General features: G+C 41.5%; 2 protein-coding genes across 5 annotated transcripts in view; one reads left to right on the top strand and one right to left on the bottom strand.

The window, feature by feature from the left end:
- The window catches only part of CYSTM1 (cysteine rich transmembrane module containing 1), a 62,326-nt gene extending 60,040 nt beyond the window's left edge, over positions 1–2,286 (top strand). For both annotated transcript variants that reach the window (XM_081282582.1, XM_081282583.1), the window contains exon 3: positions 1,798–2,286. In XM_081282582.1, coding sequence (XP_081138708.1) covers positions 1,798–1,904 — 107 coding nt within the window. In that variant the 3' untranslated portion in view covers positions 1,905–2,286. The remainder of the gene's footprint in view (positions 1–1,797) is intronic.
- The window catches only part of PFDN1 (prefoldin subunit 1), a 66,240-nt gene that overhangs the window by 5,243 nt on the left and 35,582 nt on the right, over positions 1–25,415 (bottom strand). Inside the window, exons 4-5 of one of the 3 annotated variants that reach the window (XR_014020681.1) lie at positions 3,751–3,902; positions 3,509–3,620 (exon numbers count right to left, since the gene is read on the bottom strand). Coding sequence is in view for 1 of the 3 variants with exons in the window: in XM_081282537.1 (XP_081138663.1) it covers positions 3,819–3,902 (84 nt within the window). In the remaining 2 variants the exon portion in view is untranslated. Of the gene's footprint in view, positions 1–3,508; positions 3,903–25,415 lie in introns of those variants that run through there. The other 2 variants (XR_014020680.1, XM_081282537.1) reach the window with 2 other exon arrangements.

Below are 25,415 nucleotides of genomic sequence, written 5' to 3'. Positions count from 1 at the left end.
ACTCTGGCCTTCGGGGAAGGCCTATGCGTGAATCAAGTAGGTTAGTTCTAAAACTGGCAGAGGAGTTATTACACAGGCTCTGGAGCCCACTGTGTTCTGTTTCCCTGCCATACAGGAATCAGGGAGGCTGAGGACATGGGCAGATCTTCCAGGCAGATGCAGATGACTCTCTGCTGGGGGCTTTCCTGCTGCAGTGACCGTAGGCCTGAAGTGCCCAGGCTACAGCGGGTTAGGGCTCTGGCTTGGTGTGGGAGAGGACTGCACTGTAGCCCCAGTCACCCCTATGTTCTTCCTGGTCCCTTTTCTTTTCCCAGTTGGGCCTGAGCAGGACTGGCTTGCCAGAGGCTTTAGGCTTCAAAGGCCTGGACTCAGACCCTCCTGCCCTAACTTTGCCTGGTTGCCTCTCTACTGGAACAAGAGACAACCTCTCTAAAACAAAGTGCTCATCAGCCAAGTGACTAATGATGTTACCTATCTATCTCGGGATTCTTGTGAAGACTAAATTGGGGAATGTACCTTATGAAGCCTCAGAATAAACAGGTCGGCCTCTCCCTATGACCAGGCTTCCTGGTGGAGGTCGGTCATCTATCTCCCAGTCCAGACCACCTTTGCCTGTGTTGCTAAATGAGGCCAAATTAAAATGGATGGGTTAAACCTATGCCATGAAAGCAAGAAGAGGAAGGTCCTGGGAGAGGACCACTGATACAAGGGGAGGATTGGGAAAGTTCCCTGCTAAGCCAGCGCATTCTAGCTACGACACCAGCACCAGAGAGAAGCTGCCAAGAGAAGAGGTATAAAAATAGATACAAAACACAGAAATAGAACTGAAAGAAAACTGCCAAAAGGAATGCTGTACTTTAGAAGATTCATACATTCATAAGCTTTGCAAAACTTTGTAACTGCTTATGAGTTTGATGATGCCTGTTTTGAGGTTTTTAAAAAGTGACTATGGATTGACTACCAGCCGTTTAGAAGAGGTCCTACACAAAGTCAGCTGACAAGTAAAAGGTGTGTGTTGTGGGGGGTCCTCCTTGACCTGTGAATCTGATTAGCACTCAATTTCTAACACCCTTCTGAGGAAAGCAGAGTATCAAACTCAGGAGACCACCCCACGTGGTTCCAGCCATCTGTCCCACTTGACCAGACTTTCCTCCCTGCCTGCTTTAATGTTTTGTGTCACAGTGTAGTTTAGAGGCACATTCTGCAATGGTGTATTGCCAAGGTACAAAAAAACAGGGTTCCTGGTTATCCTTTCAGGGCTTAAAGCCCCATTTTAGGAGATTTTATTCCTATTCCTCCTATTTTTTTTAAAACATTTCTATTTTATGACTCTCTGCTGGGGGCTTTCCTGCTGCAGTGACCGTAGGCAATATTTTATTTATTTATTTTTATGTGGTGCTGAGGATCAAACCCAGTGCCTAATGTGTAGGAGACAAGTGCTGTACCACCACTGAGTCACAACCCCAGCCCCTCCTCTTACTCTTGAGTGATGAAATGCCTCCCCAAACTCCTGTGAGGTGCTTATCAACCACCTAGCATTTGCCAATTCTGGCTCCCCAGGCACAGGGCTGTTCTGTAATCTCCTTAGTACTCATTCCTGTGAGACTGAGTGTGTCCTTAGTCTGAAGGAAGAAAAATAGTTGATGAGCTACTCTTCCTCATGTACTGCACGTGTATGAGCAAAAAGGCTGTTTAATGGCTTTTGCCAGCTGTGGCTCTCCCTTGGTCCTGGGTCATTAACTTTGCAAGGTCTAAGGTTTGCACCAGATCATTCTCACCCTCCCTTTCTCCCTCCAGTGTATGTGGTGGAAGACCAAAGAAGAGATGACGTGGGACCATCCACCTGCCTCACAGCTTGCTGGACTGCTCTCTGTTGCTGCTGCCTCTGGGACATGCTTACCTGATCAGCCCAGTCCTTCTGCCCTGACAGCTATGCCACCACCTCCGATGGGTGTGCCCACCCCGTCTCTTCTGATTGCTATGATAAGTGACTAGCTCTGCAGACACCTCTACCTTCCACACTATGGGATTCTAGATTAGTGAGGGTTGCTGCTGTTTAATTCAGTGACTTGATCTTTTTAATGTTCAAAATCCATTTCTTATTGATCTTTAACAAATGTGCTAAATGACTCTCCTTTTATTTTTTTGGCCAAAGGCTTAGTTATGAAATATATATATTTATAATTTTTAAATTATACGTTCAAAGTAGTGATGAGATTTATTTAATACCACTGGATGATTTCTCTGCTAACACCCTGTAGTTTCAATAAATTTGTCCAAACCTCAGTTGTCTAAATTATTCCAAATAATTTAAGTATCTTGGGTTTGTGCTTCCTGAATTCTATTACCACTTGTATCTATTTGCTCACTAAAGCTGGTAAAAAAATATGGATAACTTAATTAGTGGACATGGTAAGGAGCAGCTTTCATTTTTCATTCTGGCCACTTCACCAATAGTGTGGATGTTATGAGGAAGGCAGGCTCCCAGACCAGGTGTCCTTCTGCTTCCTGGTGCCGCTCTGACAGTCTCAGGCAGAAGCATTCACCAGTACAGTTCAGATTTGCTTTTGCCATGGTCTAGGAAAGGAGCCAGCCTCCTGGTAACTGTGGGCTGTCCCAAGCCTGCTCTCTAGAAGCCCAGGAACCCGCAGTCACGTGGATTGTTCCTGCTGTTCCCACCCACCCCTTCCCTCTACCCAGCCATGTCACTCATCTCACCTTTGGCCACGGGGTGGCGCTGATCTGCCACAGAGTGAGTTCTACTGCAACAGCTGACAGCTCCCTGCCAGCCTCTGCCTGCCTGTTGCAATTAGAAGTAATACTGTGCCAATATACATTTAGTTGTTAGTTCAAAGCCATATTTTGAACCATCTCTTTTGTTTTATGATGTAAATGCCCCCACGATGCCATGGCTCAGAAGCACACTATTAAGTAGTACTCCCCACCCCCAGAATGCAGCACACTCCTAACCTCAAGAGCATATGTTGTGGCCAAATGTAGAAGTATTAGGAAAGGATGTTTTTAATATTTACTGTCCTTGTTTTTAATATATAATTTCTAGGTTTACTTAATTTAGATTTTAGTAATGACTGTATCTAACAACTAGCTTGCAACAAAGTTTCTTAAGATTGGCACTGTTTCTCCTTAGCAGGTCCAGCTTCAACACATCACTGCCCCTAAGCCTCTCTCTGGCTTCAGAATCATAGTGTCCACCTTAGATACTGGCCAAAGGAGATGGACTTAGAGGTGCTGATTACTATTGAACTTTCTTTTGAAATGTTTGGGAGGAAGCAGGGAAAGGAATCTTGAGGCCAAGTGCTGCAGAGGAGCCATACTTAAGCTTCCTTCTCTGTGTGCTACACATAGGACCAGAAGTCAGGGGTCAAAGAACCAAAAGGGAAGAGGGCAAGACTCCACTCCGCAACAAGGGAAGGGCTTCAATGTGAAGGAGATGTCACTGCCCCCTCTTCTTTCTCATCCCTTGATTCAAGAAAAGCAGACAGCAGAGTAGGACAGAAGCTTTTTATTGGTCTGACCAGCTTGCCAAGTGGCAGGAACAGGCAGTGCTTCCCTATCTGCCCTGGCTCCCATCTTCCCTCTCCTGGGAGTTCATGGCTCACCTGCGGAGGGAAGAGTGTTCTGGACAGAAGTGGCAGGCAGAGCCAGGGGAAAGTTAAAGGGGTGGGACCTAAAAGGGATTGCTAAGCCATCCAGATAAAAATGTCCATCCAGGGAGAGGGAAGCAGTTACCCTGCAAAGGCCCCTCCACCCTTGCCAGGAGGGGAGGTGTCAAGAGGAAAAGCTTCCCCTAGAGGCTCCTACTGTGCCCTTCGTGCCATCAGCATCTCCCGGATGTTGTCCTCAGCTTCCTTAACACTCCGCTCCAGGTAGGACTTTTTCTGCTGCAATATGAGAAAGAAGGGTTAGGATCATGGTGAACAGGCCAGGTTGGCAGATGCAGCTTTTATGCCCATAGGTTATGTTATCTCCTGTAATCAGTTCCAGGAGCATACTATCTACTGGAAGCAAGGTGTACCCACAATGCTCCCGTCACCTGCCACCCACAGGTAGACCCCTGGGCAAGGAGAGGCAGTGGCCTGGAAGAGGAAGCAGAAATGCTCTGTGGAGGGCAGGCAGCTGAATTCTTCTTCCAGAAGGAAGTGGGCTCTAAAAATGGGCATCTTGATACATGAAGTTATACCAGACAAAGGCCAGGAAATTCCAGGACGAAGCTCCTGCCCACTAACAGACTGTCTCCTCTCAAGGTTTTCCATGGCTCAGGCCAGGAGCCCATAGCACACCAGTGCCACAGAGCGGACAGTGTACATTGGTTTGTCCAGTGGCCTTAGGCTGCTGTGAGTGCAGGGAGTCAGATCACAGTCTCACTGAGGCAGATGAGTCAGGGTGGAATCTGCTTTTCTAATGAAATTGCTGCCGCCAGGAATCCAGGACAGTGACACACCGACAAAAGCAGAGACCTTTTGGAAGTTTACCTCCTGCCCCATCTGGGTCCTAAATTAAAAGTCTCAACTTAGACAAAGAAATTTAATTCCTTTTAGAAGCTACATCTGGACCACTATTACAAAAGATTAGTCAAAGGAAATGATGTGTGTACATTATTTGCCCTGTGCTCACCCCAGAAGTATGGTGGCTTTACCACACTGCTCCCTCCCTTGAGGACATAGTTGTGGCTGTATCCCCACCTAGCAAACATGAAATGAAGGCTCTTTTTTTGAAGGAATAAGATTCATGTTCTGAAGGAATACTCAAAATTATGCCCTCCCACAGTGCATGTGACTGAGCCAGGCTGGAGCCAGTAATGTCTGGTCCAGGCAGCCCACGGGCCATCAATGCCCTCCTCAGCCCTTCTTCATTCATCCAAGTACCTAAAAATGACCTAGGGAAACCTGGGAAAGGCTGGGGCAGAAGGCAGGCAGCCACACATCACTGCTTCAAGTGGCTCCACAGGCCTTGCTTAAAAACTGGTTGCCACTGCTGACATGGGTAAATCTAAACAATCTATTCCTCACTGCCTTTACCAGCAAACCTATCAGGTGCCTGGTGCACATGTCCCCATCTCTAACTTCTTCCACTCTGTCTAGATGTTTATTATATGATACATTCTAAGGCTTTTGCCTATAGGAGCCAAATGTCACAGGCAAGACAAATCTTCATTGGTTTTGTGCGAAACTCTGACTCCTGCTTGTCCTTCCTAACTTCAAAATTTCTTTACTGCCAATTTGTGCGTACTTCCTTGTAATATAACAGGGGCTCTATAAAACTCACTGTGACTATGATAACAATTCAGTGACCACAAATGTATACTGTTGCTAAGGAATTTTATTTAATTACATTGCTAAACATGATACAGTTCTATCATCATGATAGCGGAGTGGGAACTTGAACTTCCTTTGATAAACAACCCTTAGACTTGTGAGTTAAAAAGAGGCACATCTTAATAACTCCTGACACACTGCTAAAGAATGTTCGCACTGGGTATTGTACAGAGGGGGGCAGCAACCAGAGTGAGCAGCATACACCACCCTGGGCATCTTTAGCACATCTGAAAGTTAAGGGATGAGCTGGAGGAGGAAGCAGGGTTTTCCCCTGCCATGGCCAGTGCTCAGGAACTGAAGTCTGCTGCATTCAATCCTGACCAGCTTGCAGTCACATCTGGCAAAACCATAAACCTGGAACATCATCAAGGCCTGTGTGCCCTACTGCCAGACCTCTGGCCAAATTCAGGTTTTATAATTCTCAGCTTTTAAAACGGTTTGTCCCATAACCTCTCTTCTTTTTGTCTTCCATTTTCATGAATTTTACCACCTGAAAATCCTAAGGTCTTCAAGTTTCAAACATTAATGCACATGATGCTTATCAATATTTAATTAGTTTACATAAACTTAAATTCTTTTAAAAAATAATTCCAACAGATGGGGCAGCCCTAGCACAGTGGGACACATTTTCCAACTATTTCAATGTTCCTAACACATTCTCAAGCAGATCTAAGTCCACAAGATCCTTATAATCAAACCCAAACCTAAGAAAGGAGGTTGCACCATATTTCACAAACAGAACTAATTTCTGGTACCTGTGAACATGACCTTACTGGAAAGAGGGTCTTTGCACATACAACCAAGTTAAATCAAGGTCATACTGGATTACAGAAGACCCTAAACCCAATGTTTAATGTCCTTACAAGAAGGCCACATGAAGACAGGGATGAAGAGAAAGAGAACACCACAGGTTGATGGAGGTAGAGACTGGAGTGACTGATCTACAAAAAAGCTGGAAGAGGCAAGGAAGGATTGTCCCCTAAATCTTTTGGAAAGAGCATGGCCCTATAATATCTTGATTTTGGACTCCAGGCCTCTAGAACTGTGAGAGAATAAATTTCTGTTGCTTTGCGCCACCAGTTTGTGTTAATAGGAAGCCATGAAAAGACTGCCCCCAGAGACAGTTTATCCCAAAGCTCTTCTGTAAGCCACACTGAAATGCAGAGACCTGGGTAAATGTCCCTAAAAGTATACATGGCAGGATCATACTTATCCCAAAAATAAATGCCAGAATTACCAAATATAAATGTTATCAGAGGAAATGAAGAAAATTAAGGAGCCAGTGATTAAATTAACCTTTATCTTCCTTGAATCTCCATAGCTTATTTATGACACTATTAGTCAAGTCAGAAATTCTGTGAAATGCAGTCTTCTCCATTTCTGTAAATGACAGCTCCATTTGTGCAACTGCTCTAGACAAGATCGTTTTACATCATCCTTGAATCTTTCACACCCAACATTTAACCAAGCAACAAAACCTATTAGCTGTGTCTTAAAATGTATCCAGAATCTGACCTTAAAGTTTAGCTTCCTAGGAAGTTTCCTTTTTCCTGCTCTTCGCCCTTCAGTTCCTTTTCCACTGTGACCAGTCATCTCTTAATACTTAAAAGCCCTTCAGTGGCTTCCCATCTTAAGCATAAAAGGCAAAGCTCTGTCATTTGGGGACTGCTAAAACAAAATACCATAGACTGAGTGGCTTATAAACAACAGAAATTTATTGCTTACAGTTCTGAAGGCTGGATGTCCAATACCAAGAATGATTCAGTACTAGTGAGGGCCTGCCTTCTGGTTCAGATAGTGCCTTCTCACTGGATCCTCACATAGTGGGAAGGCAAACGAGCTCCCCTGGCCTCTTCTTATAAGGGCACTAATCCTATTCAAAGGACTCCACCCTCATGATCAAATCACCTCCCCAATGTGCCATCTCCTATCACCACAGATTAGGTTTCAACATGAATTTGGTGATAGAGGGTAGGGAGAATACAAACATTCAGATTTCGTGCTTTTCAACTGTGGGAAAGCCATGCATGGTCTTGCTCTCGGCTAAGTCTCTAACTTTTGACACCTCTCCCCTCACTGCTTCGGCTCCAGCCACACTGGCCTCTGTGCTGTTCCTCCAGCCTACCAGGTTTATGTTTCTGACAGGTGTCTGCCCTTTGCTACTCTCTCTGTGTAGGAAACTGCTTCCCCAGATACCCATCAACCCTTATTTGCTCCCTCAATTCCTTCAGGGCTTTCTCAAGTGCAGCCTTATCTGAAAGACCCTCTTGATTACATGCCACCCCATGTTCCCTAGTCTCCTTATCCAGATTCTCTCAGTAGCACTTATCACTACCTAAAATGGTATTTGTTGGCTTCCATAATGAGAAAGGTCCACAAGGGAAGGACTTTTTTTGTTTCATGATACACTTCTAACGTCTAGAAGAATGGCTGGTACACAACAGAAACTTGTCCCTTATTAAATATAGTGCATTATTATGGGAATATGATGTCTAAAGATTTAACTTGGACACACATTGATATTTTCCTCCTAATTAAATAAATGAGGAACATGCACCTGAGGAAGCAAAGACAGAAACTGACCATCCTTCTTTGTAATGGTCTTTTTTGGGTTTTGGCATTGCCCTCTTAACCTCTTGCCCCCCAGATTTTATAAATAAATATATATGACTCAATCTCACTGATCCCAGGGGGAACATCTCTACTCAAAAGAATAGGCTCTGAGGGTCAGGTTCTTAGGCTTTAGTAGGTGGTCTTGGAAAACTACAAAACAAACCATCTCAATTCCCCACATCCTGGACTGAAATCCTTAACAGCTTCACTTGGAGTTGGCTTCAGGGCTGCTATAAGCCGTACAGGGACAACAACTCTTTTATAAGCTCCAGGGCACAAGTGGAGCTCACACCTTCACCAGCAGTCCTAGGAAGGCCTGTGCAGTTCTCGCTACAGTCTCTTTCTGTGCAATCTCCCTCAGAACCCTGTACCTAGGAAATTCTACAGTGACAACAAACCACAAAGCTCTGGGTGTAGTGACATTCTTGCGAGGCCTTGTCCTGATGAGAAATTCTGAGATTTCCTGTGGGGCTCAGCATTGCCAGGGGAAGTGACATTGCTCGAGTCATTGCTCATCAGCCTAAGGTTCTTTTTCTGAGAGACAGACTGAGGGGCTGGCATTTCATACTCATCCCCTTTCAAAGGGAAGAAGCTCAAGTCCCTAGAATTTTCCTGATATTACACAATCTCTCAAATAGACTCCTGAGGTAATGCATCTTGTGATGCTATATCTATAGACTTTTTTCTTTTCTTAGGAACTTTGTCTCCAAGCTCTCCTTCTCTAAATTATTATTATTCTCCTGTCTGTCATGCCTTAGGATATAAAAGTTTTTCCTCTCTGATTCTCTATTTTTCCATTTATAAAATGAGAATTCAGACAATATCAGTGTGTCCTGCTCTTTCCCCAATTTTTCTTTAGTCACAGAACCCTTTCTTCTAATGAACTCTTGTCTTAAAGACTAAACAAATAAAACAAGTAAAATGGAGCTCAGAGGAAAAGGGAGACATGGTAAACCAAAGCAGCTCTCTGGCTGGTCCCCCCACCTCCAATCCAAGCTACAGGCGCAACACACAAGGCAGTCTTAGGTTTTCTGTCTTTGGTGTTCTGTGACAGAGATTTTCTGCTTTGAGTCTCGCCTACCATGGCCACATACTTCTCCCTTGTGTTGACTCCAAGCTTCCAGCTTCTGTAGACCCCTGCCAACTTTAATTAAAAAAAAAAACAACAACAACGAAGTAAGGGCTACCTTCTCACTGCCTCTCCCATGATTTCCAAATCAAAAGCCCAAGAGCCCCACTGATTGTCTTCTCTGTCACAGAACTGTAGTGGTTGGAAGGTGCCAGCCGCCTGTCATGGGAGAGTTTAGCAAGAGGCCAAGAACTCACTGGGGGCTGCAGAGGCCTGTCTTGGCAAACAGGAAGCAAAACGAGGAAGGCTGGTGGAGCAAAAGGGAAAAGAGAAAAAAAGAAAGGCGACAAGGCTCAAGCAGAGAAATCAGAAAGGGAAATGAAGGAAGAGGAGGGATTGTGGTCACCAGGAGCAAGGTAGAGCTCTGGCAGAATAAGTGCTCCCATGACCTAAACAGGTGAGGAGCACTCAGCAGAGAGAAAGCAGGTGAAGCCTGACCCCAGATTTGATGCTAAGAGAGCTCAGGTCACAACCATTTGTGAACTCACCAGGTACATCTACTTTACTACTTGAGGCCACCCTAGGTTCTATGCTAACTGCTGAACTATAGTGCTGGGAGACAAACTCAAAGAAAGACAAAGCAAACTTAGACATGGAGCAAAAGACTAAAGAGAAAGTTCAGTCCCTGAATCTTCTAGAAATTCTTTTAGAAATACCATTCATATTTTTCCTTGTTTTTCTCCCAGGTGTGGTTGACCTGCCAAGAGACCGAAACTGCTACTGTGTGGTATCAGACTCCCAGACCCTTTCTGTGATCAACCTCCAACTCAAATCTGCCATGACTGCCACAGTCTGGCTGGGCACAATTCAGGAGCCACTTGTCAAAAGAAACGAACTTTATTTTTAGAACACACACACCGCACCACACAGCTCCTCAGGAAAACCCTCAAAGCCCAACTGCCACCACCAGCTTCCCACAAGCCTCTCAAGCTCCCCCACTCCTCCTGCTCTTGAAGCCGACTGGCTGGGAAACAGCCCAGTGAGCATCACGGCAGAGGAGCCAATCAGTTGGCAGCTAGAAGTTTGCTGGGGCCGCTGTGAGCCAATCATCAGCTGGCAGCTGGAAGTTTGCTGGGGACCCTTCGGCTGTGGCTCTCAACACATGACAAACCTCTACTACACAGTAGAGCACATTAAAGCAGATAGACACACTGGGGTGACAGGGTAATCTTACTGCTTCCAAACCACAGAGATAAGCCACTTGGTCTCCCTATAATTTAGGTGACCTCTACTTACTGCTGTTCTCCCTAACACTCGAACCCCATTTGAGTCCCAGGCCTCTGACAATCAAGGAAGACAAAGAAGAAAGAAAGATCATAGCTAAGTGTAGGGCCAGGAATGGCAACTGTTCCAATGTATGTGGCACTGACGAGACTTCATCCAAAGAATCACTGCACTTGGGAGTACCAAGCTGAAAAGCAATGATGACAATTCAGTAAATCATGTCAAGAGATAGCAGTAAAGTAGGTCAGGATATTTGGTTCAGTAGAATAAGGGTAGAAGGAACCTGATCACTACCTTATATATCTAAAGCAATGCTCTTTAAAGTGTGATTAATATACCAGAAGCATCAGCATCACCCAAGAACTTGTCAGAAATGTACATTCTTGAGCCCCAACTCAGACCCACTGAATAAGAAACTCTGGGTGGAGTCCAGCAATCTGTTTTTACAGCCTTCCAGGTGCTTCTGAGGCACACTAAAGTAAGAAAGCCACTGCTCTAAATCAGAAGTCAGCAAATTTTTTTCTATGAAGAGCCAGATAATAAATATTTCAGTCTTTGTGGAGCTGTGTGACTACTCACCTCTGCCACTGTAGCACAAAACCAACCATAGACTATGTGCAAATCAATGGGTATGGCATCAGTAATGGACACAGCTGTGCTTCCAGACCACAAAAACAGGTAGCAGGCTGGATCTGGCCAGCAGCCTATAATTTACCAATCTCTCTTCTTAAAAAAAAAGATGGAGTTTTAAGGGTAGAATTGAGTACAACCAGTAGAGATTTCAGAGACTTTAAATTTTCAATGAAAGTTATCTAATAAAAGCGTAAGTTTCCATTCATTCAGCTCGCTCTCAAACCATCTCTCACTCTTTTTCCTTCAACAACCCTGGTTCTTGAAATTCATAGCATAATGCACGCCCAGATGATTCCCCCTCCAATAGGCTGGTTTTTATCCCTTCTTCATCAATGGCTCGTCTTCCTCCATACCACTGATTATACAATGAAAGTTAACTTCCACTAGAATGCACATGATCCATCCAATACATGACCTCTTCTTCCCTCACAATTTTTACTTTACACCACTTCAGCCACCCAGTCCAAAGCACATAGATCTTGTCAATAATACCAGTAATTGCATTACCCTTCAAATTTCAATTTCACCACCACTACCTCATTTTCTTTCAGTCACTTCTATCCAATACTTTTCACCCAGCATTTCTTTAGCTTCATCACTCAACAAGTTTCTCACTGTTCATTGTACTTTCACAGTCTTCTTCCCTCTTACACAGATTAGCTTCCATGGTCCATCATTTATATTTATTCTCCTTGTATATACCATATCTCTTTTGCTGCCCCCCCCCCACATCTGTTGCACTTACCTTGGCAAAATGCCAACACCAGGTTAAACCCAACCACCCACACAGTCCATGCCTATACCTAACAGCAGAATGTTGCTGAAAGAACACACTTAACTGTGACAAATGGTCTTGCTTAAAATTCAGGGCCATGAATATCAAACGGGCACTTAACACTGTCACATATGTTCACTGTCTGCTCTCCAAAACAACAATTTCAAAATTTGTCTTGTCTCCTCAAATCTCCTATACCAGCTAAGAAAATAAAAGCAATCAGTCACTCTTCTTCTCACTACTAAATCTACTGACTATGCTTATATACAGAGTCTCCTTTCCTCATTGTTCAAATGTACAGTGTCCTTATGTTTTTAAAGGAATCAAAACAATTAGATGTTTTGATTAGAATCAAAAACCATCTTCAATTTAGATGGTGATTCAATTAGAATCAAACCATCTTCAATTTAGATGGTGATTCCATCTCTATGTGCCTTCTCAAAAATTTATCTCCCAAAGTTATCCTTTCTTCTTAGTTCTCTGCAAGATCCTTCTTGGTGAGGCAAACCATTACAAATTCCTTGTGACCTGACAGCCCCTTTTTCTCCCCTCCTCTTCTTAGCAAAACTTTTATTTTTATTTATTTATTTATTGGTTGGTTGGTTGGTTGTTGATAGACCTATATTTTATCTATTTATGCGTTGCTGAGAACCGAACTCAGTGCCTCACACATGCCAGGCAAGTGCACTAATGCTGAGCCCCAGCCCCAGCCCCAGCCCTAGCCCTTTAGCAAAGCTTTTTGAGCCAACTGTTTTTAATAGCTGCCTCCACTTCCACTTGCTCCTCAGCCCTCTCCAACCATGATTCCACCTGACATACTAAACTAACTATAGTCCAGGCCCAGTGACCTTTATGTTACCCAAAGCATGGGCCACTTCTCTATTATTATCTAACTTGATCTCTTGACAGTATTGAGAGAGAGAGAGAGAGAGAGAGAGAGAGAGAGAGAGAGAGAGAGAGAAGAGAAGAGAAGAGAAAGACTTTGTTAAGTATCAGGGACCAAACCCAGGGTTTCATGCATGCTAGGCAAGCACTCTATCATTAAGCTACACCTTCAGCTCTTTTTTATTTTTTGAGACAAGAGTCTAAGTTGCCCAGGCTGACATCAAACTTGCAATCCTCCTGCCTCAGCCTCCAGAGTAGGCTGGGATTACAGGTGTGCATGCCTCTACACAATCCTTGAAATATCTCCTTCTCTTAGTTTTCATAGCACCACATAGCACTTTCTTCCTACAGAAAGTTCCCCTTGCCTACTAATAGCTCCTCCTCTGCTCAAATTCCAATGCTGGTAGTTTCTAGGAAGCTGATCTGGAACTCCTTTCTTTCAGGGACACCTCTTGGACACTCTCAGTCATCTCATACCTTTGAAAACCATTATGACTCCCAAATTTATATCTCCAACCCTCCAACATGTTTAAAATACACACAACTGATTTACAATCACCTCACTCCCTTCCCATTTCCCCCATCTCAGTGAATGGCACTCATCCAACTGCTTAATTTAAAACACAAAAAAGATCACGTTCAAAATGCTTGAAAAACTAGGGAAAACAGGAACATACCTCAACATTGTAAAGGCAATCTATGCTAAACTCCAGGCCAACATCATTCTAAATGGAGAAAAATTGAAAGCATTCCCTCTAAAAACTGGAACAAGACAGGGATGCCCTCTGTCACCACTTCTATTCAACATCATTCTTGAAACTCTAGCCAGAGCAATCAGATAGACAAAAGAAATTAAAGAGATAAGGATAGGGGGAAAAGGACTCAAATTATCACTATGTGCAGACAATATGATTCTATACCTAGAAGACCCAAATCATTCCACCAGAAATCTCCTAGAACTAATAAATGAATTCAGCATCTCTAGCAGTTAGAGAAATGCAAATCAAAACTAAGATTTCATCTCACTCCAGTCAGAATGGCAGCAATTAAGAACACAACAATAAGTGTTGGTGAGGATGTGGGGGAAAATGCACGCTGGTGGGACTGCAAACAGGTGCAGCCTATCTGGAAAGCAGTATGGAGGAAATTCCTTGGAAAACTTGGAATGGAACCACAAAGCAGCAAAGTAGCTAGATACAAAATCAACACCCATAAATCAAAGGCATTTCTGTACATCAATGACAAATCCACTGAAAGTGAAACTAGGAAAACCACCCCATTTACAGAAGCCTCAAAAAAAGTAAAATACTTGGGAATAAATTTAAAGAGATGGAAGACCTCTACAATGAAAACTACAACACACTAAAGAAAGAAATTAAAGAAGATCTTAGAAGATGGAAAAATCTACCTTGTTCTTGGATAGGCAAATTAATATTGTCAAAATGACCACACTACCAAAAGCACTATACAGATTCAATGCAATCTCAATCAAAATCCCAATGGCAAAAAAAAAAAAAAAAATCCCAATGGCATTCCTTATAGAAATAGGGCAATCATGAAATCATCTGGAAAAATAAGAGATCCAGATTAGCCAAAGCAATCCTTAGCAAGAAGAATGAAGCTGGTGGCAATACTATTACAGACCTAAAACTATACTACAGAGCAATAGTAACTAAAACAGCATGGTAATGGCACCAAAATAGACCTGTAAACCAGTGGTACAGACTAGAGGACACAGAGTCTAACCCACATAACTTCAGTTATCTTATATTAAGGTGCCAAAAATGTTGGAGAAAAGATAGCCTCTTCAACAAATGGTGCTGGGAAAACTGGAAATCCACATGTAACAAAATGAAATTAAACCTCTATCTCTCACCATGCACAAAACTCAACTCAAAGTGGATCAAGGTCTTAGGAATTAAACCAGAGACCTTGCACCTAATGGAAGAAAAAGTAGGCCCAAATCTCCATCATGTCAGATTAGGCCCCAATTTTCTTAATAAAACTCCTGTAGTGCAAGAATTAAAACCAAGAATCAATAAATGGGGTGGATTCAAACTAAAAAGCTTCTTCTCAGCAAGAGAAACAATAATGAGGTGAATAGAGGCTCTCTAGCCTACAGAATGGGAGCAAATCTTTACCACAAACACATCAGATAGAGCACTAATCTCTAGGACATATAAAGCACTCAAAAACCAAAAACACCAAAAAAGCAAATAACCCAATCAATAAATGGGCCAAGGACCTGAACAGACACTTCTCAGAAGAGGATATACAATCAACCAACAAACATATGAAAAAACGTTCAACATCTCTAAGCTGTTAGAGAAATGCAAATCAAAACTACTCTAAGATTTCATCTCACTCCAGTTAGAATGGCAGCAATTAAGAACACAACAATAAGTGTTAGTGAGGATATGGGGGAAAATGCACACTGGTGGGACTGTAAACAGGTGAAGCCCATCTGGAAAGCAGTATGGAGGAAATTTCTTGGAAAACTTGGAATGGAACCACCATCTGACCTGGCTATCCCACTCCTTGGTTTATACACAAAGGACTTAAAAACAGCATACTACAGGGATACAGCCGCATCACTATTTATAGCAGCACAATTCACAACAGCTGAATCATGGAACCAACTAGATACCCTTCAGTAGATGAATGGATATGATATATACACAATCGAACATTACTCAGCATTAAAGAGAATAAAATCATGGCATTTGCAGGTAAATGGATGGAGTTGGAGAATATAATGCTAAGTGAAGCAAGCCAATACCCCCCAAAACAAAGGCCAAATGTTTTCTTTGATATGAAGATGCAGATGCATAATGGTGATTGGCATGGGGGGTATGGAGGGGCATAGGAGGAATGGAAGACCTTTATAGGGCAAAGAGGAGGGAGGGGAGAGGAGGGGGTAAGGGAGTAGAAATGATGGTGGAATGAATTAGACATCATTACCTTAAGTATAAGACACGAATGGTGTGAAAATACTTCGTGTACAATCAGCGTCTTGAAAAATTGTGCTCTGTATGTGTAATATGAAATGGACTGCATTCTGCCATCATGTATAACAAATCAGAATAAAAATAAATAAATAAATAAAAAGCCAACAACAACAACAACAAAAATAAACACAAAAAGAGCTGGTCATGGTGGTACATGCTTGTAATTCAAGCAACTCAGGATTCTGAGCTAGGAAGATTGCAAGTTCAAGACCAGCCTCAGCATCTTAGAGAGGCCCTAAGCAACTTGAGCAAGACCCTGTCTCTAAATAAAAATATAAACAAGGGTTGGGGGTGTGGTTCAGTGGTTAAGTACCCCTGGGTTCAATTCCTGGTACCAAATAAATAAATAGGACTGGAGATATGGCTCGGTGGTTAAGAGCCTCTGGATTTAATCCCCAGTACCAAAAGTTACCAAAAAAAAAAAAACAGGAGCTATCCCTGATTTCCTTGCCCCCACCCAAACTCTATCTCCCTCACCAGCAAATATTAATTTACTTCTAATATATCATTAGCAACTCATACTAATTTACTTCCAATGTATTCCCAAACCATACTCTTCTTTCTAACTCCATTACTACCATCCTAGTCCAAACTCCATTATGTCTTATTTTGGAAATCTGTCATGGCTACCTTAACAATGCAAATCAGGTTAATCTCTTGGCTTAAACCCTCTGCTAGCTGGGCACAGTGGCACATGCCTGTAATCCCAGCAGCTCAAGGGGCTGAGACAGGAGGATCGCAAGTTCAAAGCCAGCCTCAGCAATTCAGTGAGGTGCTGAGAGACCCTGTCTCTAAATAAAATATAAAATAGGGCTGAGGATGTGGCTCAGTGATCAAGTGCCCCCGAGTTCAATCCATGATACAAAAACAAAACAAAACAAAACAAAAAAAACAAAAAAACAAACAAAAAAACAAAAAAAAAAAAAAAACATGCTGGCTTCCCTGTCCCACTTAGAATAAAATCCAAACTTCTTAACCTGGCCAGTAAGACCGTACATGATCTGGTCCCTGTCAACCACATTGTCACATTCCCCTCTCATTTGCTTAAATAACTCCACCCAACTTATTCCTATCTTAAGACATTTTACTACATATGCCTTCCACCTGGAATGTTCTTCTTCAAGATACTTTTAAGAGACTAGCTGCTTCTTTTTATTTTATTGGCTGAAATTTCACCCTGTTAAGGCCTTTCCTGAAGGCTCAAATAAAAGCAGTTACCATTTACTCTCTAAAATACCATCTTCACTATAAGAGAGTATCTTGCTTAGTTCTTGTTTACATCTCAGTGTAAGTTCCATAAAACCAGGGATCTTGTCTGATTTGATTAATGCTTCACTAGCACAGAATTCATTATACCAACATTTACTGAACATCCAAAATTATGTTTCAGAGAAGTTTTGGATGCTCTAATGTGCATGAGGACTGGGATTAGAGCAGTGAACAAGTTACCCCCATGTTCACTATCAGAGGACACATGGACATTGAACTAAATAAGGGGTCTGAGGGAAAGCACAATGTAATGGAAGAAACACCTGATACAATCAAAGAAACCACAGAGGCACTTTCGAACTTGGATCTGAAGGATGAGAAAGAATTAACTAAGTGGAGAGGTTCAAGTTGGAAGAAAAGGAGCAATTCCAGAGTAATGGAGCAGCATGTGCAAAAGGTCAAATGATACATGGCATGTTTGGGGAATTAAATGATGGTTAGTAAAATTGAAGTGTGGAGAAAGAATGAATGAGTAGAGGGATGAGGCTAATAAGACTTAGTCAAATCATGCAACCGTACGGGAGGGTGGGGGGGGGATTGAACTCAAGGGCACTTAACCACTGAGCTATATCCACAGCCCTTTTGTATCTTTTATTTTGAGCCGAGGTCTCGATAAGTTGCTGAGGCTGGCTTTGAATTCACAATCCTCCTGCCTCAGCCTCCTAAATTGCTAAAATTACAGGTATGTGTCACCATATCCAGCTTACTCCCACATTTTTTTATTGGTGCATTATAAAGGCATTCATGCAGGATCTCAACATATTAAATCTTGGTGTTTAATAGGCAATAAAAAGTCACTAGGTTTTAAGCAAAAGTAACAAAAAAATCAACTCTCCATCGAAAGAGTCTCACTCTGGCTGAAGCATAATAAATTAGAACACTGCTTCCCACAGAGTGCTCTATGAGTCATGAAGAGGTAGTAGATGGTAGTCAAGATACTGATCCCTGTGGCCCCTGGAGCAGCTGCCTCCAACTCTGATACTCTTGCCCAGTTACCCCAGGGAATCGTGCAAATACAATTTTCTGGGTGCTATGATGTAAAAAAGATTAAGAAGGACTGGGTTAGAGACTACAAGTGTTGAGTACTGGAAAACATTTAGGAGGCCAATGCAAAACAAGTATTTGGAAAAAGAGTATGGTGGTAACAGTGGAAATGGAAAAAAAAGCAGATTTAAGAAATAACCTTCATTAGGGATCAGAAATTGGGGGGAGGGGTACAATGTCAAGAACGACCTCCTAGCTGGGCACAGTGGCACACGTCTGTAATCCCAGATACTCAGGAGGCTGAGGCAGAAGGACCTCAAATTTGAGGCCAGCATATGCTCTTAACAGATCCTGACTCAAAATACATGAAAGGCTGGGAATGTAGCTCAGTGATAAAGAATTCCTGAGTTCAAGCCTCCGAATTGCGAAAAGAATGATCTCCCAATGTGCCTTGCTTGGGCTTGCACACTGGCTGAGTGTTGTCTTTCACCAAGATAAGGAATCCAGGATCCACTGAAACATGGACCAAGTTTAAAAGGGAGTATTATGAGTTTTGTTTGCACCCTACTAAATTCAAGTTTACGTAAAAAGAAGAATAGATTGGCTCTGAAGTCCACAGAAGCAATCTGGGCTAGAGATACAATTTTGCATAAGAGTAGGACCTGAAGTTGTAAGAATAGATGAAATTCATAGAAAGAACACAGAATAAGAGGACTCAGCCTTAAAAACTGTAAGACTGGAAGGAAGAAGAGGAACTAGCAAATAATACTAACAAGGAGAAAAACTGTGTCAAAGATACCAGGAGATGAGTAGTTCAGAAAAAAAGGATGCAATAGCTAGAAATCACTAGATGGGTTTAAATAAGGTACAGTTATAATAGCATAACAGAAATGGCCAGGGGCTAGATAGGGATATCACATGGCCTCTAGGATATCTTCCAACTTGAGACTGGACCCTAAAGTTCCCTGAAAGAAAATTAGCTTATATTTTAAGTGATACAGATGAGCCTCTTGAGTCATGCACATGCAATACAGTGTAAGGGCAAATAATTTTACTTCCTATGCTCAAGGAGACACTGGGTTTTGTACGGCCCAACACGAAGTTATAGAAGCATCAGTATAATTATACCTAAAGAAATGCTGAGAAGGACTGAAATGGTATGTTCAAGAAGGAAATTAAGGAGCCAAGAGAATGTTCTTCAAGAGATCACACAATACCACATCTGAGAATTCTGTGCAGTGCAAATGTACTAAAAGGATAGTAAACATGATATGTATATTTGTTTCAAGAATTGAGCAAAAAAAATCAAGAAAAAGAAGAACCAACAGAACTACCAATATCACCACCAAGAAACCCAACCCTGCAATCTGTTTCCTTTCTCAAACAAACTCAACATTAGAGCCTACACAGAACAGGCTTCTAAATCCCATCACAGAAGAAAAAGAAATGTGTCCAGTACATAATAAAGAAACATGAAAACACATTTTATAAAAATCAAGAAATTCGATATTATTTTTCTTTTTTTCCACAATTAAAAACCACAAATATTTTTAATAATAAGAAGGACCAAAGGGACTGTGAAAACTACCAAATGAGCAGATAATAATAATACCAAAAAGTCCCAATATTTCATCTTTAATCTGTCCTAGTCTTGAAGGAGAGCTACAGAATGAAGTCAGCAGCACAGCAGTGGAGTTTGACCTGCAGGCAAGGTAAAGGACAGGCAAATTAGGGTGTGTCTGCTGTTGAAAAAGGAAGGAAGGGCAACACCTTGCATTCTTAGAAGTGGAGGTGTAACTGACTCAACTCAGTTGAAGGCAGGATAACATGAAGGTATGTGTGGCCAAAACCTGGAGTCACTCTAAGCCTGCTCTCTGCTCAAAGCAATCCAGAATTCCTATCTTCTTACAACTCAACAACAAAAAGACAAAGACTTTTGTTAAAAAAAAGTTAAAAACCGAGCCAAGGACTTGAACAAACATTTATCCAGTGGAGATAAATTACTGGCCTCTAAGCACATGAAAAGATGTTCAACATAATTAATCATTATGGAAATACAAATAAAAACCACAATGAGATATTTCTTTATTCCCACTAGAGTGGCTATAATAAAAAACAGAAAATAACAAGTATTGGCAAGAATGTGGAAGAAACTGGAATCCTCATGGGTTGCCAATGGGAATGTAAATGGCTCAGCAGCTATGGAAAATAATTTGGCAGTTACTCAAAAAGTTAAAACATAAAGTTACCATATGAACCAGCAATCCCACCAAGAGGTATATACCCAAGAGAAATAAAGACAAGTGTTCAAACAAAAACTTGTGAATGTTCACTGCAGCATTATTTGTAACAGCCAAAAAGTGGAAACAGGGGCTGGGGATGTGGCTCAAGCGGTAGCGCACTCGCCTGGCATGCGTGCGGCCCGGGTTGGATCCTCAGCACCACATACAAACAAAGATGTTGTGTCCGCCAAAAACTAAAAAAATTTAAAAAAAATTTTTTTTTAAAAAGTGGAAACAATTTAGATATCCATCAACTGATGAATAAAGAAAATGCAGGACAACGGTACAATGCAATATTATTCAGGCAAAAGAAGAAATGAATTACTGATACATGCTACAAGATGAATGAAGCCAGAAAACTATTAAGATAAGTGAAAAGAAGCCACACACAAAGCCACATTATTATATGAACACCCTAAACAGGCAATCTACAAAGTCAGAAAATAGATCAATGGTTACTGTGTTTGGCAAAAGGTGAAATGAGCAGTGACTGCTTAAGGGGTAATGGGTTTCTTTCTGGAATGATGAAAATATTCTAGAATCAGACAGTGGTGATGATTATGCAACACTGTGAATTTTATAGTACTTGAATTTTACCTCAATTTTTTAAAAAAGAGGAACTGTTCTCAAAATGTTACACCACAAATGGTAAAGAATGGGACAGCAAAACTGTCTGAAAACAGGCCCAGCCAAGCAAGTTTCTAATGAATTATTTTCACCAGCAAATCAGTCTGTACTCCACCCAGACTTAGAGTAATACACAAACCAGCCAGGATAAAATGAACTGGCATTTATTTCTGAAAATTTATGAAAATTAACTTCAATATAAAGAAGTAACACTAAACATTTAGATTAATGTGTTACTACAGTAAACTCAGAGAGCCAATGGACAAACAAGGACAAGGAAATTTCTATGTGATCACATTACTACTTTCCAATCAAGTAACATATTTATACAACTAAAAAAATAGAGATATGGCAACCGGAAACCCATAAAAGGACCTGGAGACAGTGAAAACAAGCAAGAGCTCAAAGCCCCAATAAGCAGAGATGCATGACTCATAGGCACCGCCTGAGCTGATTTGTATGGGTCAGCAGAGGGCAGAATTGGAGACTACAAATATGGTCCCATATCAAAAGACTATTTATAACTTTCCAAAATCCCTAGCTTTCTTTTCATTAAGTAAGAAAAAAGGAAAACTCATAGCTATACCTGTCAGTAGCACCCAAGAATATGCTGTTCTCTGACTCAAAGCGAAACTTCTAGGTCACACAAGCAACAGGATCTTTGTTCATAGTTCGGAGTGTTCGGAGGGCCACCAAGAGGTCAGGTCCACATCACCCACTCTTTATCCACATGATACAGGGATCAGACCATGATGAAATCACTCTATAGACCAAACGTCACGGCTGTCACTTGTCCCCAACTCCACACCCACCAAGTTACCAAGGAACTGGTGTAAACAGAATGGAGTTTAATATGTTATTTGCTCTGATCTAAGTAGCTGACATAATACCAATTAAATTTATAATGACACTGGAGTAATAAACAAGCCCTTGGCACAATTCTCTTTGCAAACATGATTCAAGGGGTGGTTTTCATTTTGCTCTTTCTTCAACTTCCAGATGCCAAACCATTTAGAAACCACTCCTAATCTCTTACTCAAAAAGAGTTGGTGTCTGGGTGTTTATCATTTTATAAGAAAAGGACCATGAATATTAGATGGCCCAGATACTCAGACTATCCAACTACTGCATAAGAATCCCATTTCTTTGAAAGTCAAAATATGTGGTATAATTTATAGATTGGAGTCCAGAACCTGGAATCCTGAATTCCCACTCCGATCCCCTTCTTTCTCCAATTCTGGCTCTGAAAAAGACATGTGATCACCATTTTCAAAACATGAACAGAGGCAACCAAGTTCTTGAGATGGCTTCACCACAGAATTCATGGCTGTTGGGAAATTAAAATGGCAGTTACCACTGACCTGCTGGCACTTCCATCCTTAAACCCAACAACTAGTCCTATCCATGGCTATATTTACGTTTCACAGAGGAGTCACCAAGCCCTTTGGCCACACTTACTGGATCCTTTAAATAAAATACAGAAAGTTACATATTCTTATGGACTACATGACAGCAGTTGACAAGAATGAGCTATATAGATGTACTAGTGTGGACAGAGCTCAATAACCTAATGTTGAATGAAAAAGGCAAACTGCTGAAAGATGAACATTTCATCTGCCAAATATAGGATGCATATATAACATGGAATAGGAAGATACAGACCAAACTTTTGAAACAGTAAATGCTTCTGAGCAACGGTAGTAAGAGCATAGATGTGGGAGAGATGTTTTAAGACTTCAATTTCATCAGTATTGTTTGATCTTTGTATAACACACACACACACACACCCAAAGTAATTACAAAAAAAACCCTAACATTTATTAAATCTGGGTGGAAACTGCACAGGTGTTTGTTAATTTAATTTTAGTACAAATTATGTATAAAATACCATTTATCCTTTTTCATGTTTTATGCTATGGAGGGGAGGTGGTATTAGGGATTGAACCCAGGGGCACTCCACCACTGAGTTACATCCCCAACGCTTACTTGAAATTTTATTTTGAGACAGGGTCTCACTAAATTGTCAAGGCTGGCCTTAAACTTGTGATCTTTCTGCCTCAGCCTCCTGAATAGCTGGTATTACAAGCGTGCTCCACCTCACCCTTTTATCTCATCGGCACTGGGCGGGGGTCAATATGCTCAATCAGAAAATAGCTACTAAGCATGTACCATACGCAAATATTTAGTGAATATTATGTGACAGGCATGTACTAAGTGATCACTGTATATGAAGCTAGAAGGCAGGTGCTTCTTCTCCTTGCCATTTTCATTAGCTACAGCTGTTACCTACTCTTGAGAAAATTAGTATCTTTCCTGAATGGCATGCTTCTTTGGCTCTGCCAGGAGCTGCTTGCATGCAGAAGGCACATATTTCTTTGTTAAGTCTGAAGATAGGTTCTGCCTGCCTCTGAAGAGATATACCTCTGCAGAGATATACCTGTGGCTGTCCCACCCTTCCAAAGATTTCTGAATAAGTACATATGCTTTATACACCCAACTCTGGACCAGTATTAGAAACCTGTTATTATTACAAGTTAAGCCACATCTCTCAACCAAATCTTTACCAGTAATAAAGGCCAAATATATTAAAAAGATGAGTTGTTTTTTTTTTTACATTTTTCTGCCCAACTTTGCCCAAATTTGGCAGAGTCAAATTCGTTATGCAGACCAGAGCAAAGAAAAGAAGTAACTACTACTTTCCTAAGAACCCTTAAGATAAAAATTACTCTAAAAGGTTGAAGCTTTTCTTAGCATATACTTGGATATCAAAGAGGGTAGGAAAGTGTGTGTACATGTGTTTAACTGTGCATAAGGAATAGTCAAGGTACTAATTTGTTTAAAGTAAAGAAGATTAGAAACTCCATCATATATATTATGGTATCATGAGTAAAATTCAGGGGTGTGTAGAGTATTTCCACAGGCAAAAGCAAATACATCTAGTAGGTTCTTTTTGTTTTGTTTTTGTGTGTGTGGTGCTGGGGATTGAACCTAGGGCTTTATGCATGCAAAGCAAGTACTCTACCCATTGAGATATATCCCCAGCCCTGTCTATTAATTTTTAACTAAATTTGAAGATTAAAAAGTCCCTAGAGGGGAGCTGGGATTGTGACTCAGCTGTACAGCACTCGCCTAGCAAGGGCGGGACCCAGGTTCGATCCTCAGCACCACATAAAAATAAAAGGCATTGTGTTGTGTCCATCTACACCTAAAAAAAATAAATATTAAAAAAAAAGTCCCTAGAGGGATTTGATAATGTGCTCAACCACTCCCTCCCTGAAGTTGGTCTCAGAGAGTGCTCAGCTCTGAGTCTAACTTGATGTCAACCTCTACCTTCCATATTCCCCTCCCACAAAGAACTAACCTGCTTCCCTCAGCTAAACAAGCCTGTCCAAGTCCAGGATCAGTACAATAAGGGAAGGCTGCAAAACACTTGCAACTCAGGTCCAACAGAGGTGAAGGCCCCTGCTGCTGCCACAAAGCCATGAACCTGAACAACTCATGAAAAAGCAGCCCCCTAACCATGGAGGAAATTGGTCACAATCCTTCAGCTTGGACTTTTCTTAGCAGAGGATTGCCCATGTGAATATTCACTCAGTTCTCTCACACTGTACACTGTTCACACCTCTGAAAGCACTTTACATTCACTAAAGGGACCCAAGGCTCAGGTCACAAAACCAAACTTTCTCTACCCTTTTCCCTTAGTTGATATAATCCAGTACTATATTTTAAATGCCACCTATAAATTTAATAATTTATAGAAATTCTTAGAATTTTATTTCAGTAGCCCAGAATTCTAGATTTAGATATCCAATTGTCTATTCATCATCTCTACCTGGATGACTAATAGTATTGAAAAGACAATATGGCCCAAATCAAACTTTCAATTTGCTTTTAAAATTAGTTATGAAATTTGAAAATGACTAGAGAACACTAATCTATGAATTAGCAATAGTACATCTATTCCTACAAACATGTGGAATATCTCCAGCAGGATAACCTCTGTGGAGTCCACATGGAACGCTGTGTGCAAACCAGTGAATGAACCACACTGGTACTGGGAATCATCACTTGCCCAGAATAGGTAGTATACAGAAAAAGTGAGCAGAAGCAATGCTCATTTCATTCATCTTAACTTCAAATCCTTTCCCATGAATCTTTGTAGCCTAATTTTCCATTGCAACACTCCAGAACAACTATCATTCCACTTCCAGACTTCTGTCCATGCTATCTTTGATTTGAAATGCCTTTTCTTCTCTGCTTCAGCCCTATCTAGCAAAATTCCAACTAACTTTCAAAGCTCAAGAGAATCAAGTGTGATGGTGCTGCCTATTATCCCAGCAACTCAGGAAATCTGAGATAGGAGAATTGCAAGTACAAAACCAGCCGCAGCAATTTAGTGAGACCCTGTCTCAAAATTTAAAAAGGGCTGGAGATGTGGCTCAGTGGTTAAATGCCCCTGGGTTCAATCCAAACAATAACAACAAAGCTCAAGAGAAATGCCCACTCTCCCATGAAATCATCCCAGACCTCTCCAACTGGACAGTGAATATTATAAAGGGGAGGAAAATGTATGATTCCAGATCCAAAGCTTTAGTCTTTTTTTTTTTTTTTTTTTGGGCAGTGAGGGAGTGGTTATTGAGGATTGAACTT

The sequence above is a fragment of the Spermophilus citellus genome, assembly GCF_964194105.1.
Source record: "Spermophilus citellus genome assembly, chromosome: 1".
Classification (NCBI taxonomy): domain Eukaryota; kingdom Metazoa; phylum Chordata; class Mammalia; order Rodentia; family Sciuridae; genus Spermophilus; species Spermophilus citellus.
This window is presented reverse-complemented; position numbering and strand designations above follow the sequence as displayed.